The sequence below is a fragment of the Eumetopias jubatus genome, unplaced genomic scaffold (assembly GCF_037043125.1).
Source record: "Eumetopias jubatus isolate StellerSeaLion01/CBP00866 unplaced genomic scaffold, mEumJub1_p1.0 scaffold_9, whole genome shotgun sequence".
Lineage (NCBI taxonomy): Eukaryota > Metazoa > Chordata > Mammalia > Carnivora > Otariidae > Eumetopias > Eumetopias jubatus.
The window spans coordinates 114,059,487-114,078,288 of NW_028274815.1; the positions used below are offsets into that span (position 1 = coordinate 114,059,487).

Consider the following 18,802-nt stretch of genomic DNA (forward strand, 5'->3'; position numbering starts at 1 on the left):
AAGTGCCAAATGCTGAGGAGAAATAACAGAGAAGTGGCCCTCAACCAATGAGGGATGGGAGTTGGTGGAGAAATGCCTCGAAGTTCTTGTCCCTAGAATATTCCACAGGTTTTTCAAAGGATCCCCTGGGAAGGAGCCCCATTGTCTGAGGTGGCAACTTACTTGTCACTGCACCCTGTCTTGGCTTCCTGTCCTTCCCTGTCTCACTGTCCCCACTGTCCTGGGACCACCACTTAAACGACTTGCACCTGAATCCTTACTTTTAGACTTTGCTTTCAGGGGATATGCATACTAAGACACAGAGCCTGGGGCAGGTGGAGCCCCAAGACTAGTCCCCTCTACCACCCCTCTGTACAGCAGTGGTCTAGCCGGTGTGGGAATGGTCTGACGGCATAGCTTAATAACACATGTACAGTGCCGGATGCCATTCTTAAGCACTTAACAAACATACAACCTGCATTAAATCTACACAACTACCCATTACTATCATCTCCATTTTACAGGTGATGTCAAGACACTTGTCCAAGGGCACCCAGCTATCCCAGGAAGTATGGTTTTAGAGCTCTGCTCCTAACCACGACACAGCCTGTCTCTCCTCTAGCCCTCATTGCTTCATCAGGATGAGCTGAGCATGGCCAAGGTTGGGCTCTTCCTGGATATCTACTACAGGGGTCAGCCACAGAGCGCGTGGCCATCCATCTCCACAAGGACCCTCCACAAAGTCTGTGGAGACTCTGGAGGAATTTGTTTTCCGGGTGCCCAAGGAGCTTGGCACGAAGCCCAGGTGAGATTGATGTAAAAGGGATGGCCATCCAGCTGCAGAGCGATGTCCCGCCACATAAATGGTTTGCAAATAAGGGCTTTATTGTTATTTTCATTTATTGCTATTATTTTTACAAGGCAATAGGACGGGGAACAGTTTTTTTGTTTTATTTTGCGGGGGGTGGGGGGCACTGTTTTTTACATCAGTGCAATTTGAGTCAAGCCTTCCTGATGTGGGGACTGGTCATTTCCCCACTCATCAACAAATTTACAAACTATCTTGTTGGCTAGCCACTACATTGTTTATATTCCTTCTTAACAAAGTGGGGCTCAAACTCACAACCCCAAGATCAAAGTCATGCTCTACTGACTGAGCCAGCCAGGTGCCCCTTGGTACCTTAGTGTTTTAAGAGTGACTTCCTCAGCACCTGGCTGGCTGTCCGTAGAGCAGGCAACTCTCGATTTCAGGGTCAGGAGTTCAAGCCTCGTACTGGGTTGTGGAGCTTCCTTAAAAAAAGAGTGACTTCCTTAAACTTTAAGATTGACAAATACCATCTCAACACATTTATGTCTTATTTGATTTTTTAATAAATGTCCATGCACTAATGTTAGAATTCTGGTCATATGAAGTATTAATTCCCTCCTAAATTATTTAAACCACCTCATTTCAGTAGGTTCACACATGATTAGCTTGAATAATTACATGTAAAAAGCCTTGTGAATTCTTATGAAATTTAAATGGTCTTACTACACAGTCTGTCCCTTTCTTCTTTCCTTCCTTTTGCACTCTTTCTCTCCCTCCTTTCCTCTCTCCCTGTGCACTGTATGGCCTTGCCCAGGTTTAATAACAGTTACAATTTTCTCAAAAAAAAAAAGGGGGGACTTGAAAGCTTTACATAATTTCCTGTATTCTGGAGCTTATCATTAATTTAAAGTACCTGAAATGAGGGGCGCCTGGGTGGCTCAGTCGTTAAGCGTCTGCCTTCGGCTCAGGTCATGATCCCAGGGTCCTGGGATCGAACCCCGCATCGGGCTCCCTGCTCCGCTGGAAGCCTGCTTCTCCCTCTCCCACTCTCCCTGCTTGTGTTCCCTCTCTCACTGTCTCTCTCTGTCAAATAAATAAAATCTTAAAAAAAAAATACCTGAAATGAAAAAGTTCATTTGGATTTGAAATCCACTTGAATACAACATTATACTTGTCAATTAAATAAAGGGAAGAACTGTTGGAACATTTAAATATAATTTCAGTTGTAAGCTTTAGGATGGTTAAAATTTTTCTTTTATCACCTACTTGTGGCTATGAAGTCTCTTGTTGATGCTGACTACCAAGAATTTGAAGAGATCATCAGTAATAAGCCTTGATCAAGAACTGTGTGAACCATTTTGATTATAAAAGCTCATATAAAATAATGTATTCGTTGTTTCAAAGTTAATACTTCACTATTAAATATATTTCATTTTTCTCCTCATCAAAACTAGTATATAGAAATGGAATGGCTTTTCCCCTAGGACCCACATGGGCAGTCTGAAATCCCTCCCAACTTTCCCTCAGTGTGCAATTTCAATATTTTATGCATGTGCCATGGCACGTTGGGTATCACTGAGTTAGAGGTCTGGCTAAAACACCACAGCTAGAAGAAGTAATGAAGCTGCCGTGAGTGTTGATAACTTGAAGCTGCACGATGAGTACACAGGGATTCATGTATGAATATGGAAACTTCTATAAGATACATTATTTAGGGGTAAAAGGTAAGGCAGAGTGTGTCTGTTACCATTTGTGTAAAAAAAGGCGGGGGGGGGCAGTGCGGTGAGGATCAAAATATATTTATATCTATGTATTTGCCTGTATGTGAAAAGATGTTTCCAGAAGGATCAAAAATCTGAAGAGGGGTCCTGAGTGGCTAAGGTAAAAGGTCAGGGGCAAGGGACGCATTGCAGGGGTGGGGGTAGGGGGTAAGGCTGGAGACTTCGGTGTTGAACTAAGGAGAATGATTACCCCGAGTCCCAGGAGAGCCGTGGCAAGCTCTGAATACGGTACCCCAAGATTGGAAGTGTAAAGGTCCCTCTGGTGAGCAGGACGGAGGACAGACACCAGGGAACGCTGGCCTGCTGGAGACAGAGGTCCGGGGCGCCACCGAAGGGCAGCTGCAGTGGGCGTGGCCTCAGGGCTCACCCCACCCTCGGCCACCAGAGGGCAGTCAAGCCCGCTCCTGAAGGCCGGCGGGGCGGAGCGTCCGAGGCAGGCTCCCGCCTCCAGCCCCGCCCCCGGGTGGAGCGCCCGCCCCGAAGTCCTCGCTCGCTTTCCCAGACCCCTCAGGGACAACGACCACCGGCTGCTCCAAGTGGAAGGGCTCTCCTCTGTGGGGAGCCTCTTCTTGTACCTCCGGGGGAGCCCGCGCGATGGTGGGGTCATCGTTGTCGCGCCCTCCCATCCAGTCCTGCCCCAAGCTCTGTTGGGTTATTTCATTGAATCTTGACCACAATCGCGTGAGATGGGTACTGCCCTCAATCCCATTTATAGAGGGGAAAGTTGGAGCAATAGAGAGGGTAGGTAACTTGCCCAAAGTCACAAGCCCAGGAATGGTAACCTAGGAGAACCTGGCCTGCCCACCCTGAGAACCAGAGCCTTAACCAAACCATGGCTTCTTCACTGGTCTCCAGGTTTCCACTGTTCCCTTCCAGAACCTTCTACACACGGGGTGTTTTGTTTTGGGGGCTCTAAAGGGGCGTATCACTCCCTGACTTACAACCTCCCTTTAGCTCTCACTGCCCTCAGGATCAAGTTCACTCCCCTCACCCCACCTCTCTGGCCCAGGCTTGACCCAGGAGCTTCTTTTCAACTCCACACATCAACTTTCCTTCTGCCTGAAGAAAACTCTTACTCACCCTGTGCACTTGCTGCTTCTTGACCAGGACCACTCTTTATGCTTCCCTCATTCTTTTAGTTAACTCATATGGTCTTCTGGGCTTAACTCTCATTATCACTTCTTCTAGGGAGCCTAGACAAGCTCAGGTCCCCATATTAAATACTGTTGGGCACTCACTATGAGCCTCTTGGGTTGCACTGGCCTCAGACATGTGCTTCACTTTTGTAATTATAATGGTGTCATCATTCCAAAAACAATCACCTTTGATTCTTCTTTCTTTCTTGAACTATCTCTATCAGTAAATGGATTGTGGGATCTACCTTTAAAAATGTTACAAGTCTGGAGGTGCCTGGGTGGCACAATCGATTGAGTGGCGACTCTTGGTTTCAGCTCAGATAAAGATCAGAGTTGTGAGATCGAGCCCCACATCAGGCTCCCCGTTCAGCGTGGAGTCTGCTTGAGATTCTCTCTCCCTCTTCCTCTGCCCCTCCTGCTCATGCTCTCTTAAATATTTTATTTTAAAAAATACTTATTTGAGAGAGTGAGTGAGAGAGAACACGAGTGGGGGTAAGGGACAGAGGGAAGGAGAGAAGCAGACTCTCCTGCTGAGCAGGAAGCCCAATGTGAACCTTGGGATCATGACCTGAGCTGAAGGCAGATGCTTCATGGACTGAGCCACCCAGGTGCCCCAATAAATACATCTTAAAATAAAAATGTTACCTCGAGTCTGACTCCTTCCTACCTCCTTCCCACTAGGTCCTTCATAAGTCTTGCCATTCTTCCTATGGTCACTCAGCTTCCACCTTTGTCCTCCAGCGCCCGGACCCATCCTTATATATTTGTCTGTCTCCCCAAGAATGGGAGTTCCATAAAGGAAGAGCTTTGTTCACTGCAGAATCCCCAGTGCCTAGGACTGTGCCTGGGCAGAGTCCTTGCCAAGTGGCTGTTTGTTCCCCTAGAATGTCAGTTCCCGAGGGCAGAGACTGTGTCCATCCTGGGCACACACACCCCAGTGCTCAGCACACAGCAGCTGCTCAATAAAAACCCTATCAATGAGCAGGTGGAGACATGCAGGTCCAGAGAGAAGAAGGGACTTGTCCAAGGCCCTCTCCTGAAGGCAGCAAGCCGGCAGCGGTGCCCAGCTCCCCCGCAGAACCTGCTGGCAGCTGCACAGCCCCTCCTTCCCCAGCCCGGGGCACACAAGAGCCCAGGCCCTTTGCTCACTGAGTCAACACAGTTTATTACTGAACTGCACTTTCACCTTCACACAGACTATTTCAAAGAGCTGGAACAAGTGTGGGGTGGGGGCTGGGGGGGGGACAGGTGCCCCTCAGGAGCCAAGACCCCCAGCTGGCTTCCCCAGACCAGGGCAGGGGAGGGAGCATCAGGCCGCTCAGTCTCCGGGCACCAGCTCTCCACGTGCACACGCACAGCAAGCCAGCAGCTCCTCACACATAAATACAGACACGCTTAACAAAAATAGTATATCATCTTCACAAGGAATAAAAACTAGTCTCGAATATGTACAGCAGAGAGCCCGGGATGGCCAGGGGTAGGCCGGTACCCCCAGGGACGAGACAGGCCATGGGTGGAGTAGAGGAGAGGGAGGCCTGACGGACTCCTGGCCAGGCCACTCTGACCTTGGCAGCCCGGCAGCCCAGGCTGAATGGGGGTGGAGCACACAACTGTTTGGCCAGGTGGGACTGACCCCTCCTCCCACCCCCACCTTCACCCCGTGCATCACGGTCTCCCTCCTGCCCTTCCTGCCTGAGGTAGGGAAGACTCTAGGGCTCCCGCAGCTGCTCCCTGTAGCTCCCCTTCACCTCTGGGCCAAGGCCCCCAAACCCCTGGACTCCATGGGCGGCAGCCCAAGGCAAAGGTGCCACAGGCTGATCATCTTGCAGGAAGTGAGGCAGCTGAGGCCATCAACAGCTCTGGGGCACCTGCCTTGGGCCCAGTTGGTCCCTCAGTTACGGTGATGGGAGCCAAGGGAGGGGGAGGGGAAAGGAACTGGGGTGGTGCTAAACTGCAAGGGCCACCCCAACTTTGGCATGGGGCACTTCCTGCAGCTACAGCCCCCTCCTTCCCGGGCGGGGCTGGCCTTTAGCCAGAGGCTTCTGGAGGACACTGGGATTGGGGTCAGGGACTTTGGCCAGGCCAGAGGTGGGGACGGGGTCCTGGTCCTTGTTTCTTTATTCCAAGCAGCTTGAATCCCTCATTAGTCAGAAGTGGCCCCTAAGTGGCTCTTGGGAAGGTGCGGATGAAAGGAAGGGGAGCCCAGGTCCTGGAAGGGGAAGGGAATGATCAATTCTGAGGCCACAAACATCAAAACGAAGGCAATCTAGTCTCTTCTTCTGGGGAAAAAGGTCAGAAAGCTCTCCAGCTCCCTGGCAGGAAAGCATTCTTCGGAGGCTAAGGGGTCGGGGGTTCCACTAATCAGGCAGGGCCCTCCAGCTCCCAGCTACAAACACCCCCATACCTGCCAGCTTCCATGGGGCAGATTTTGGGGAAACCTTGTGGGTTCTGAGGCCAGGAGAACTGAGGTGTAGGGAAGGCGGCTCTCACAGAAGCATGGTAGATTCTAGACAACTAATTGCGGGGGACCAGGTCTAGGCCCAACCCTGTGATGGGTAGGTGGCCAGAGGCTGCATGTAGTGGTTCTCCTGGTGGCAATAGTGGCTGGACAAAGGGATGTGGTAGGGGCAGGACAGGTAGGGTAGGAGGTTAAGTGGGTGGTCAGTGTCTGGTCATTTCCGACTGAAGAGCGAGCCCAGCAGAACCACGCCAGCCACAGTCATGCCTGTCAGGAACCAGCGGTTGAAGCGCTCCTGACCCTTCCGGCTCTCGGCCGCTGCATTGTTCCCGTAGAGTTCCACAAAAGTGTCCTGAAGGGAGAGAGAAGAGAAAGGAGGGTGCTGTTTGAGTCCTACATCAGTAATGTGGGTGGGTGGCAGAAGGGTGACACCTGCATGCAATGATGACTTGGAGATTTTTATTTTTCTCTTTTTAAAATTTATTTGTCAGAGAGAGAGAGAGAGAGAGAGTGCACACAAGCAGGGGGAGCGGCAGACAGAGGGACAAGCAAGCTCCCCGCTGAGCAGGGAGCCTGATGCGGGACTCAATACCCGGACCCTGGGATCATGACCTGAGTCAAAGGCAGGCGCTTGACTGACTGAGCCACCCAAGCGTCCCTGCAATGGTGATTTGAAAAACTATAGCCATCCATGCCCAGTCTGAGCCAGATAAAGGGTTCAAAGGCTGCCCTCCTTCCTGCTGTCCAGCTGGGAATGACCACCGCACTTTATTGCTGAGATAACAGTGCAAAGCCGGGAAGGGCTTTGTCCAAGGTGAGCTGGCTAAAAGTGGTACTGGAGGACCCGCAGCGGGAAAGAGAGGGGCAGGGAAGTGACAGGAGGCTAGGTGGCTGGAGTGGAGGGTAAGAGAGAAGGGGATGGGGAGATGAGGGTGAAGCGGTGAGCAAGAGCAGGCCCATGTGTGGTCTGGAAGCCGAGGAGGAACATGGGGTTGAGCCTGTGCACAGTGCAGAACCACTAGGCCTTAGCCTAGTGGAGGGAGAGGGGGCAGGGCTAAGTTCCCAGTGATTCAGGGGCAGGCCAGGTCTGGGGACTATCGGCCTGAGGCTCCTCCCTCTGGAGAAGGGAGGGCAGGCTGATGGGTAGACAGGGCAGAGTAGAGGGACAGCTACTCTGATGCAGGACTGGGATGGGGTCTGGGAGGTCCTGTCCCTGGCCCCCCAGGGTGTGACTCAGGGCCCAGAAGGAGGTGAGCAACAGCCCTCAGCCCTGAGGGCAGTCAGGAGGGAAGCACATGATATGGGGATGGTGGAGCTGTGGGTTCAATTACCCAGCCCAGGGTGGAGCCAGCCCATGGGGCAGGGAGAGGGGGGCTGCAGCACCCTTTAATGAGTAAGCTTTGCACCCCATTTGTCCTTTAGTCCTCCCAACAGTGCTGCAGTGCAGGCTATCTCTCCCCATTTACAGACCAGGAGCCTCTGGGCCTAGGAGTGTGTGTGTCCAGAGTGTGCATGGACCACAGACGAATGAACACAGAGCCCATGGGCCCTCATTTCCACCTGGTCCCAACTGGCTGAGTGGTGGCTGCCCCCTCAGACAACACCTGCCGTCTCCAGTTGGTTCCAAGTTCCACCAGGCCAGTCTGCTCACTGTGAGACCTGCCTGGTCCTACTTCTGGTCTTGATAACCCCACTCAGTTCATGCTCCACACAGAGGATTTTTAAAAACCATAGATCAGATCACGGCACGCCTGGGCTTAAGGTCCTCCAACAGCTTTGCCTTGCACTTAGAAAGCCGGTGTCATTTCTGCTCACATCCCTGGTACCTAGCAGAATGTCATGCACACTGAACTGCCAAGATGACTCAAAGACGCCTCAATATTTATTAAGCCATTAGCGAGGTGGCAGTGACACATAAGCTAGAGCCCTTACCAGAATGTTTACCAGGTATTGGGGGGAAAGAAAACACCAGAAAAAGCCCATTCAGACCATGTCACTCCTTCCCATCTCATCCCAAGCTCTCAGCCTTCCCAAGGCTTCCCATCACCCCTGAATAAAGTCCCCACTCCTTACCACGGCCAGCGAGGTCTAGCAGGACCTGCCCCCTCCCCACTGCATACTCCACTCATCACACCGGCCTCCTTGCTTTTTCTCGAACATCTGCTCGGGAGCTTGCTGTTCTCGCTGCCTGGAGCACTTGACCCCAGATCACCACCTGCCTCACTCACTCCCTCATTTCACTCCTGAATCTGCTCAAATGTCATCTCCTCAGGGAGGCCTGCCTTGGTCACATCTTCTAAAATGGTGCCCATTCTCATCTCTCTCTACTTTGCTTTATTCTTCCCAGCACTTTTCATAACCAGATTCGACACGTTGTTTTTGTTTTGCCTCCTGCACTAGGTGTGGCTTGACAAGCGCAGAGATCTTGTCTTGTCTCTATATACTCAGTGCCTGGAACAGCATCTGGCACATGTTGGTGCTCAACAAATACATGAGTGGAGCGAAGGTACTACAAGTCTACTAAGTGCCAGGTAGTACCCATTTCACCTTCATCAGGTAGATTTGAGCCCCACTTCACACTGGATAGGGAAGACCTTGCCTGGGGTCACCCAGCTCACAGGCGGCAGAGCCAGGATCAGAACCCAGGGCCACTCAGCTCCAAAGGAAGTATGGCTAGGGCAGGACACTTCCCTATGTGGGGGGCTGGGATGATCTGTCCTGTCAGTAGGGCTACAATGGATTCTAGGAAGAGGGGTGTGGGGTGGGGTTGAGAGGGAGCCTTGGGTCTGGGGAGAGAAGGGCAGGGTTGTGGCAGCAGGCAGCCTCCTAACTCTTTGGCCTTGTTGCTGCCCAGGCATCGCTGGTGTGGATATGCTTCCCTCTCTTTCCCCCTTCATCCTGGCTAGCCTCATGGGTGGTGGTGGACAAGAAAATCCTTACAAGAGTTACAATTTTTTCTGGTGCTAAGTAAAGTAGGCCCAAATGGAGTCACAAAAAAGATGGATCCATAATGGGGGAGAGTCCTGGACTGTTGGGAGCATGGGAGAAGTGAGACCAAGGCCAGAAGGACCTGACTATCCCAAGGGGCCCAATGTCTCACAAGAAACCAGGGACATTGGGGTTGCAGCCAAAGTGGGAGAGGCCTGGCTCCCTTGATGGGAACTTTCCTAAAGTAGAGGGCTGGCAGCCACAGGAAACTTTCCTCTCTGGGGCTGGGTTGGAGTAAACAGGCCCTGTCCCTGCAAGGGCACAAAGCACTCACTGTCCAGGAACAGTCATTCCAGGGTGGAGGGAACATTCTCATTTTGGTGTCATAGAGAAGAAGACTGACCTGCCCAGCCCCCAACTCACACATTCCTGGCCAGGACAACCTTCATTTCCTTTTCAGGAGCTCCTTCTCCTGGGGAGGGGGGAGTACGATTTCCAGGGGCTGTGGATTCTGGGGACTGCTTCTGCAGACAGAACATGAGCAAAATGGGGTGTGCTATTCCGGGGCGGGTGCTGGGAGGCAGTGGTGTGGGTATATTTAGCTCAAGGTTCACACGACACACTTGGAAACAAACACAGCCATTTTCTCAGTGGGCGGTTGCCCTGGATAAATAAACAGCATTGCAGGGCAGCCTGGTTCTGGAAAAGCAGAGATAAGCCCCAGTGTTCTTCAATGGTTCCCACTGGTTTCAGCCAGAGCTGGCATGGTGGGCAGGGGATGAGATTGTAAGGGGAGGTTGCAGGGAAGGCTCTGATATCACAGAGGCTTTCAGGAGACCCAGGCCTGAGGCTGTCTGCATCCTCAGCTTGGGTGAGAGCAAAGTAGAAGTTTCTCTTTGCAGCTGTGACCACTGACATGGGATCCATGCAGGGGTTTTCAGGGCCACTGGGGACAGACAATGGCTAATGACCTCCATGGCAAGATCATGGACTCCCAGCCAGGCAGACCCCACAAGTTAGTAAGGCCAACCCACCTGCCCATTCTATAGTTTCACATAGCTGGTTTGTGATAGAGCTTGGACTAGGAATTGGTGTCTTCTGACTTGGCATCCGGGCCCGTCAGAGGGATGAGCCAAGAACCAGGGTCCCCAGGAGAAGCCAAGGCTGGGACCACTTTCAATGTCCTGCCTCCAACAATCCTGGCCCCGTACGTGGAATGGCCCAACCTGACATACTCCAGTGTGCTTCTCACCCCTGTGTGTCCTCTAACTGGTCACCCTCCCCACATCATCTTCCTCAGTAAGCCAACCCCTACTCAGCATGTAAGACTCCACAACGAGTATCTCCTTTGTGCTTGCAGGGTTTTGGACTCTTATTTACACCATAAATATTTCCTGAGTGCAAACCATGCTCCAAGCCCAGCACTGAAGACACAGCAGTGAATAAGACAAACAAGATCTGCCTTTATGGAGCTTATGTTCTAGTCCACACACTCTCAACAGGAGGGCAATCACCTCCAGTGGGGCAGAGCAAAAAATTCTTGGATACTACAGTGGTTTGTGGCTTTCCATGGGGCCACAGCACATAAAAAGATACAGAGTACAGCTGTGGTATTCAAATGTCATGGGAAGGCAATTAGAACAAGAATGTAGAAAAAGATGCCTTGGGGGGGGTGGCGATAAGGAAAAAAGGTTGAGAAACACTGTCCTGGTGAGAAGCAGAGAGGATAATAAGAAACAAGACAATTTCAGAGATGATGGCGTTTTGAAGACAGTAAGTCATGGGGAGGTGATAGAGAACACCTGCGGGACTGACTGATACAGGTGGAATGATCAGGGAAGGTCTCTCGGGAAGTGAGGTTTGAGCTGAGAGCTGAAAGACAAGGTGGCAGTAGCCAAGGGAGGATCAAAAAATCTTGGGTAAAACAGAGCATGCTCCAGCGGCAGCAACAAGTGCAAAGGCCCTGAGGCGAGAATGGGAGGCAGGGTGTCCTTAACTTGAGGGCCGTTTGTGTGTCAGTTCTTCCCCCTTAGTCTGGGGGCTCAGTGTAGGCAGGGACCAAGTCTGACCCAAGTCTAAAGCCAGGCCCATCCAGACAAGCACAGACTGACTACAGCCAGATCTCTGCCCACAGTCCAACTGAATAACACAGGCCACAACAACTCCCCTAAGGCAGCGGCCCATCCACTCAGTCAGGGGCTGAAGCACAGTGCCTACTTGAGTCTGATCAGTCCTCCGATGCCCGCCCTTCTCTCTAACCTCCCAGGTTTCCTTTTTTTTAAAGATTTTATTCACTTCTTTGAGAGAGAGAGGGCATAAGCAGGGAGGAGAGGCAGAGGGAGAAGCAGACTCCCTGCTGTGCAAGGAGCCCGATGTGGGGCTTGATCCCAGGACCCCCAGGATGATGACCTGAGCCAAAGGCAGACGCTTAATCGACTGAGCTACCCAGGCGCCCCTGACCTCCCACGTTTCCATGCTGCTTCCTAGTGGTGTGACCTTGAGCAGCCCAGTGTCCTCACTTGTTAAATAATAAAATAATAACAAGTGCTATTATGGCAGCTGACCCTTTATTACACATTTGAATGTTTTACGCTGAGCACTGAGCTAAAGCACTTTACCTTGACTAGGTCATATTCCCTGATTCCATGTATAATCACATTCATTTGAGTATTTTTTGTCCTGTCTCCCCCACTAGACTGTGTCTGGTCTTGTCCCTTGTATCTCCAGAACCTGATGCTGTACCCTGAGCACAGCAGGTGCCATTCTTAATGAATCTATTTTATAATTTTTTTTAAAGATTTTATTTATTTTTTTGACAGAGAGAGAGAGACAGTGAGAGGGGGAACACAAGCAAGGGGAGTGGGAGAGGGAGAAGCAGGCTTCCCACTAAGCAGGGAGCCCAATGTGGGGCTCAATCCCAGGACCCTGGGATCATGACCTGAGCCGAAGGCAGATGCTTAACGACTGAGCCACCCAGGCGCCCCTGTTTTACAATTTTTTTAAAAGATTTTATTTTTAAGTAATCTCACACCCAACGTGAGACTCGAACTCACAACCTTGAAATCTGGAGTCACATGCTCCACCTACTGAGCCAGCCAGGTGCTGCTATAATTTTTTTTTAAGTAAGCTCTATGCCCAACATGGGGCCTGAACTCACAACCCCAAGATCAAGAACTGCATGCTCTACTGACTGAGCCAGCAAGGCACCCCCTAAATAAATCTATTTTATTTTTAAAGATTTACTTATTTAAAGATTTTATTTCTAGAGAGAGAGAAAGGGTGAGAGTTAGCATGAGTGGGGTGAAGGGAAGAGGGAGAAGCAGACTCCCTGCTCAGCAGGAACCCCGATGTGGGACTCGATTCCGGGACTCGGGGATCATGACCTGAGCCAAGGGCAGATGCTTAAGCAACTGAGCCACCCAGGCGCCCCTAAAACTTCTTTATAAAGATTTATTTACCCGAGAGAGAGAAAGAGAGAGAGCGCGTGCGGGAGTGCGCATGTGTGTGCAATGAGGGCGAGCGGGGTCGGGGGGGAGCGGGGCGGGGGGGGGGACAGAGGGAGAGAAGCTCCAGCCAAGTCCCCACTGAGTGTGAAGCCTGATGCAGGGCTGCAGAGCTCCATCTCACAACCCATGAGATCATGACCTGAACTGAAATCAAGAGTCAGACACTCAACCGACTGAACCACCCAGGCGCCCCTAAATGAATCTATTTTAGGTGAACATTTAAATGAAGGACTATTTTCATTTAATCCTCATACTATTTATCAATGGCCTCGTTTCACAGATGTGAAAACGGAGGCCTCAGAGTTCACCCACCCTCTATCATGGAACTGGAGGCACTGGGATTTGTCTGAGTTCTGACCTGCCCATTCTGATGTCTGACCCTGCCACCCCAGTCCCTGCTGTGCCTACCTACAGAGAACCTAACCTACACAGTGGCAGTGGCAGCAGATGCTTTCTGAGCACTTACCCTGCAAGGAAAGCACTCTTCTCGGTCCTTTTTGTAGATCAGTTCACTGAACTGTCTCCATGCAGGGCAGTGGGTACTATCATTAACCCATCATACAGCTGATGGACCTGCAGCCCTCAGATAATCTGTGACTTACCCGAGGTCACACAGTGGCTGGGTTGCCTGCACCAATAGTCTGGCTCCAGTGTCTTTGCTTCCAACCTCCATAAAGGACTGTGTTCACTTTCTTTCTTCCTTTTTTTAAGATTTTATTTATTTATTTGACAGAGAGAGACACAGCCAGAGAGGGAACACAAGCAGGGGGAGTGGGAGAGGGAGAAGCAGGCTCTCAGATGAGCAGAGAGCGCGATGCGGGGCTCGATCCCAGGACCCTGGGATCATGACCTAAGCTGAAGGCAGATGCTGAACCAACAGAGTCACCCAGGAGCCCATGTGTTCACTTTCAAAAGGACGATACTTTTCAAGGCCCCATCGTGGGCCCGGTGCATGCACTTCTATTACTGAAGGAGGACCTTGATCTACACCCAGGTAAACGGAGGCTCAGAGAGACCAAGAGACCTGCCCAAAGAGGGTATGTGGGGAAGTCAGTTGCAAGGTCCAGTACATGCAGCAGCAAACTCCATATTCCGGGCCAAGGCTATAATCCTGAGTCCCTCTAGGAGGGGGAAGGTCGCCCGAGGCCACCAGCTGAATGAATGAGCTCTGGCCCCTAGCCAGCTGAGGGGAACTGGGTGCCACAGGAAAAGGGTGTGACGAAGACCAGGAGGGAAAGTGAAACCCTTCCGTCCTGGCTTCAGTGGGGGGAACAAGTGCTTGTGCCAGACGGGCCCTTCCTTCCTCTAGGGTGACTCTGGATGGCCCAGGCCCACCACTTCCTTCCTGCTTGGTTATTTTGGGAAAGAGGTAGGTGGAGAAGAGGAAGGGGCTCCTAGCAGCCCAGGGAGGTGCCAGAGACATCAGTGCTGTACTTTGTCTTGGCCTCGTCATGGCCCTGCATGGGCAGGCCATGAGTCACTTGCAGAGTCACTTTCTGCTGCTAGCCTCAGTTTCCCTGAGGGAGAGGCTGATACATGCTTGCTGAATAGATAAATGAGGCCAAGTTAGGAGATCCCTGGGAGATGGCAGGAAGGGGGGATGGGGCAAGCGGAGAGGACTTATCACTCTCTTGGCAGGGAGGTGCAGGCGGAGACTCGGAAGAAATGAGGTTTGTGGTTGGAATCCACTTCCCTTGGCTTTCCTGGGGGAGCTGTTGCCCTCAGCAATGTGAAAGGAACACAGCCTCTCTCTTCCACCAGGGGTGGGGTTGGATTTGGATGTGGGCAATTTAGAGAGGCAGCTCAGTTAGGGCAGAGGCAGAGATGGGTGACCACACCGTGCCAGGGCGACACCAGTCTAGCCAGCCCAGCTGTGGGCACCGTAGCAGGCCTCTCTACTTTGGAGCCTCAGTTTCTCCTACTTTGACCTCCCAAGACAGTGGTGGTAAGATCAGGGGATGAAAGCACTTAGTAAAGCAAGGTGACCTCGCTGTTACTGGCTGAAGTGGGTGTCATGGGGGGCTCAAGCCATCTGGGCTTTAGGGAATATTTGGAGACATCCTCGCAGCAAACTTCATGTTAATCTTTCTCCAACTCTGCCCCTGTCAGCTGCCAGCTTCCCCTCCCCCGCCTCCTCCCTCACCATTAGTTCTCAGAAGCTAAGCCTGACAGATGTGCTCATTTCTCAGAAAAGGAAGTGGTTGTGCAGGGAGGAGATAACACCTCCGCTGGGGAATTGAGAAAGCTATCAGGCCCAGCAGTGCGAGTGTGGGCTCTCCACCTCCTCAGCTCAGAACCAGGGTGCTAGTCTTACAGGCAGAGAGAGACAATTCAGAAAAGCATTTATTGGGGGCACAGATGCTCATTTAGGGGCTCACAACCTCCTTCCCTGGGAGTGATGACTGATATTTACTGAGCACTTACCAGGTACCAGGCATAGTGCTAAGAGCTTAGTTCTGGATACGAATTTACTTAATCCTTGCAATAACCCCATGAAGTGTTATTGTTACTTTCCATGTTAGAAATGAGGAAATAAGGGCAGAGAGGTCAAGGGACCCTCCCAAGGTCATTATAGCTCATAAATCGCAGAGTTGGGATTTGTAATGCGGCAGTCTGGCTCTAGAGCCTAGCACTTAATGGCTCCTGGGAGGCTGCTACACGCTCATATGCATTCATTCTCTGGAATTTTGAGGCCTCCCTCATCTCAACCCTCTCTCATCCCATCCCTGGTAATGCCTTATTTTCTCATGAGTAGATAGATGGCCACAGCCTTTCATTCTTCTCCCAGTGTCCTGGATGAGGACCAAGGCTCACACTTGAAAAAGAGTCAGAGACTCAAAAGTGATCTTATAACATAATCATCCAACTTCCCATGTGATACACAAGCTATCCCTAACATCCTCATTTCCTAGACAGGGTTCAGAAAGGTGGAGTGCCAAGGTCACGTAGTATAGTAGGTCTGTTTCACTCCAGATGGTCCAAACTCGTGGGAGTTCACAGTCATCTCTAGGGCATCTCTGCTTTACACACCGAGTGTTTCACTTTTGGACAGCTCTCTGGGAAAACATTTGCCTCTTTCCCTCTACCTCCCCCCACTGGCTGGCGTCAAGTTTGGTCCCCTTTCTTCTGCTGCTTTACTCCAGCTCTGCCCCAAGGGCTGCCTAAGAAGTCACCACAGCCTGGCAGAGGAAACTTTGCTGGCCTTGCTCTGGGCCCCGGACTGGTTGTGCTCCTCTCCGATAGAATTTCCTCACTGGTAAAGCGGCAGTGCTATCTAGATGAGGCCAAGGCTGGTGACAAATTAACTTCTATTTCTCTACTGAGCAGGGTTGCCAGAGCAAAGAGTAGGCAGGTACCCAATAAGTCCTGCAACTAGACTTAAGATGTGTTGGCTTTGGACATCATCTATAAAATGGAGATTAAAGATGTGCTTATTTCACAAGAATACCATGAGGATTCAACAGGAATACACATAAGGCTCTTACAGCTCTGCATGGCACAGAGCAGACTTTGGAATAAATGTCAGCTATTATTACTGTTTTTATTATTAGACCAGGGCTCAGCTTGTGTCTTAGAGCCTTCTCCGGGGTCTGTAAGCCCCTGCAGGATTTCCTCAGCTTTGTCTAGGGCCAGGCTGCTTCATTCTTCACATACCATTTCTCTTCAGCCTCAGGACTTTTGCCCATGCTGATCCCTCTGCCAAGGTATCTCCTATTTATCTCTTAAGTCGTCACCTCCAGGTCACTTCTTCAAGGAGGACTCCTGCTTTCTGCCTCCAAGTCTCCTTCAGCTCCCTTGCCAGTTTGTTGAGCTGTTCATTTTTTTAAAAGCTTTTGTTTAAATTCCAGTTAACATATGTGTGGTATTAGTTTCAGGTGTACAATATAGTGCTTCAGCACTTCCACACATCACTCCGCTCCTCACGACAAGAGCACTCCTTAACGCTTCACCTGTTTCACCTAACCCCACCGCCCCAAACTTCAGTTCTCTATAGTTAAGAATCTGTTTCTCGGTTTGCCTCTATTTTTCCTCTATGATCGTTTAAGAATCTGTTTCTCGGTTTGCCTCTATTTTTCCTCTATGATCGTTTAAGAATCTGTTTCTCGGTTTGCCTCTATGATCGTTTAAGAATCTGTTTCTCGGTTTGTCTCTATTTTTCCTCTATGATCATTTGTTTCTTAAATTCCATATATGAGTGAAATTATATGGTATTTGTCTTTCTTTCTCTCACTTATTTTGCTTTGAGCTGTTCATTTTTGACCATGAGCTCTGTCTCTTCAGGCCTAGCCCAGTGCTGGGCCCAGAGAAGGTGCTGATGAGTATAGCTGATTGGTGGACAGTGAGGAGGGTAGGGAAGAAAGGCCAGTTCCCTCTCTCTTCATCCTCACCCTCACTGCCTAGCAAAACTAGGAGGAGGCCCCGAGACACCAGGTGATTGGGCAGGGTAACCAGGACTCCCCAGATACCAAGTTCCTCCAGGCTTAGGGAGGGGGACAGGAAGTTTATGGGAAGGTTCTGGAAAAGGCATCTTCTGCATTGTGTTGAGGCAACAGGCAGAAGGGACTGGGGTTAGCAACCATCAAAGAATAGGGACTTGGTCCCTAGGGTCAACCCTCTCCCTAAAACTTGTTTCCTTCTGGGGTCTATGCCTCCAAGTACTCCATGGTCCAAAACAGCCGTTCCCTTCTCATTTCCCAAAGCTATCCCCACCACCTCATCTGGTGCTGATCAGTGCCGCATGCTATTAAGAAGAGAACACCAGGCAGAGAGTCAGCAGATGTGGGTTTCGTGTCCCAGCACTATCACTGGCTTGCTTAGGCCCCCTATCTGGGATACTGGGAAAGTCTGGGACTTTCCCCATCTGTAAAATTAAGGGGATCATCCCAAGGGCTCCTACTAGTGCTGCAGCATGAAGAGGATGAAAGTAGCTCACCCAGGGACAGCTGAGTGACTACTTGAGTTGTCTCTGAAGGGTATTCAGAAGACGGAGTAATTAGTGTGGAAGGTAAGAGGCAACATTCTGGAATAGAAGGACATGTTGCCATAAAAGAGTCTGATTCTCCTCCACATCGAAGCCTGCTGAGTCTTGCCCTCAAACCTGTAGGATTCTAGGGGGAAAGGGCAATGCACATCTGTGACCCAGGGCAAGCTCCTCAGAGGCCAGATCTTGCAGGGGCCTCAACCTCTTCACCCTAGCACCACCTCCAACCAGTCCAAACAAGTCCCGGGTATTTTCAGCCACCTTTATCTGATCGGAAATGTTTGGAATTCCACAGCAGAAGGCAACAGCTCTGGAGGTTTTGAGGATGGGAGCAAATCCCTGTAACACCCTTCCCTCCCCCCTATACATATGAATGCTCACACATACACCCCTTGTAACAAAAAACTCAGAGCTGAAGGTTCCTGCTAGGTTGCATTTCCTACATTCTGGTTCCGTCTAGTCTTCTCAATTCATCCCCAGCCTAGTCCAACAGTGGCCTCAAGGTACGGAATAGCAAGATGCCTGAGATGGTCCCAGGAGAGCTGGACTACTGTCTGCAGCACGGTGATGGGGGGGAGGTTCAGTCAACACCCAGAGCACCAATAAACTGCACAAGACCACCACCACCAGGAGGCCCCAAAGCAAACTGCTGTCCCATCTGATGCGACACATGGATCACTCAAGAATTCATGTGTCATGATCCTGTGGTTCAGAGATGTCTAGTTCAACTCCCTCCCTCAACAGATGGGAAACTGAGACCCATAGGGAGTAAAGGGACTCCTCTGAAAGGCCTCCTGACTCCTGGAGTCGGACAGTATGGGCTTTGGCCTCAGCTCTATGACTGCCTACTTGACAGACCTGGGGCAAGACCCTTTACCTCCCCAGGCCAGGGTTCCTACCTATAAAGTGACAGCACTGTGGGGCACCTGGATGGCTCAGTCGGTTGAGCGCTGGACTCTTGATTTTGGTTCTGGTCGTGATCTCAGGGTCATGAGATGGAGCCCACATCAGGCTCCGTACTCAGCAGGGAGTGTGCTTGAGATTCTCTCTTCTCCCTCTCCCTCTCCCACCCCCCCAGCCCCCGCGTGCATGTGCACACGCTCTCTTAAATAAATAAATAAAATCTTAAAAAAAAATAAAGTGAAAACACTGTGCTTACATCACAGGCTTGGCAGCAAGAAGTAAATGGTTCACAGAACTCAATAAATGTTAGCTGTTGTTATTT

At 50.9% G+C, this 18,802-nt stretch overlaps 1 protein-coding gene and 1 non-coding gene across 3 annotated transcripts in view; both read right to left on the reverse strand.

Moving 5' to 3' along the window:
* Positions 1–5,099: 5,099 nt before the first annotated feature.
* Positions 5,100–18,802, reverse strand: part of BCL2L1 (BCL2 like 1) — a 50,617-nt gene continuing 36,914 nt past the window's right edge. For both annotated transcript variants that reach the window (XM_028118704.2, XM_028118698.2), the window contains exon 3: positions 5,100–6,514. In XM_028118704.2, coding sequence (XP_027974505.1) covers positions 6,377–6,514 — 138 coding nt within the window. In that variant the 3' untranslated portion in view covers positions 5,100–6,376. The remainder of the gene's footprint in view (positions 6,515–18,802) is intronic.
* TRNAW-CCA (transfer RNA tryptophan (anticodon CCA)) lies at positions 12,119–12,191 on the reverse strand. Its single transcript has one exon. It is a non-coding gene; the product is annotated as a tRNA-Trp (tRNA).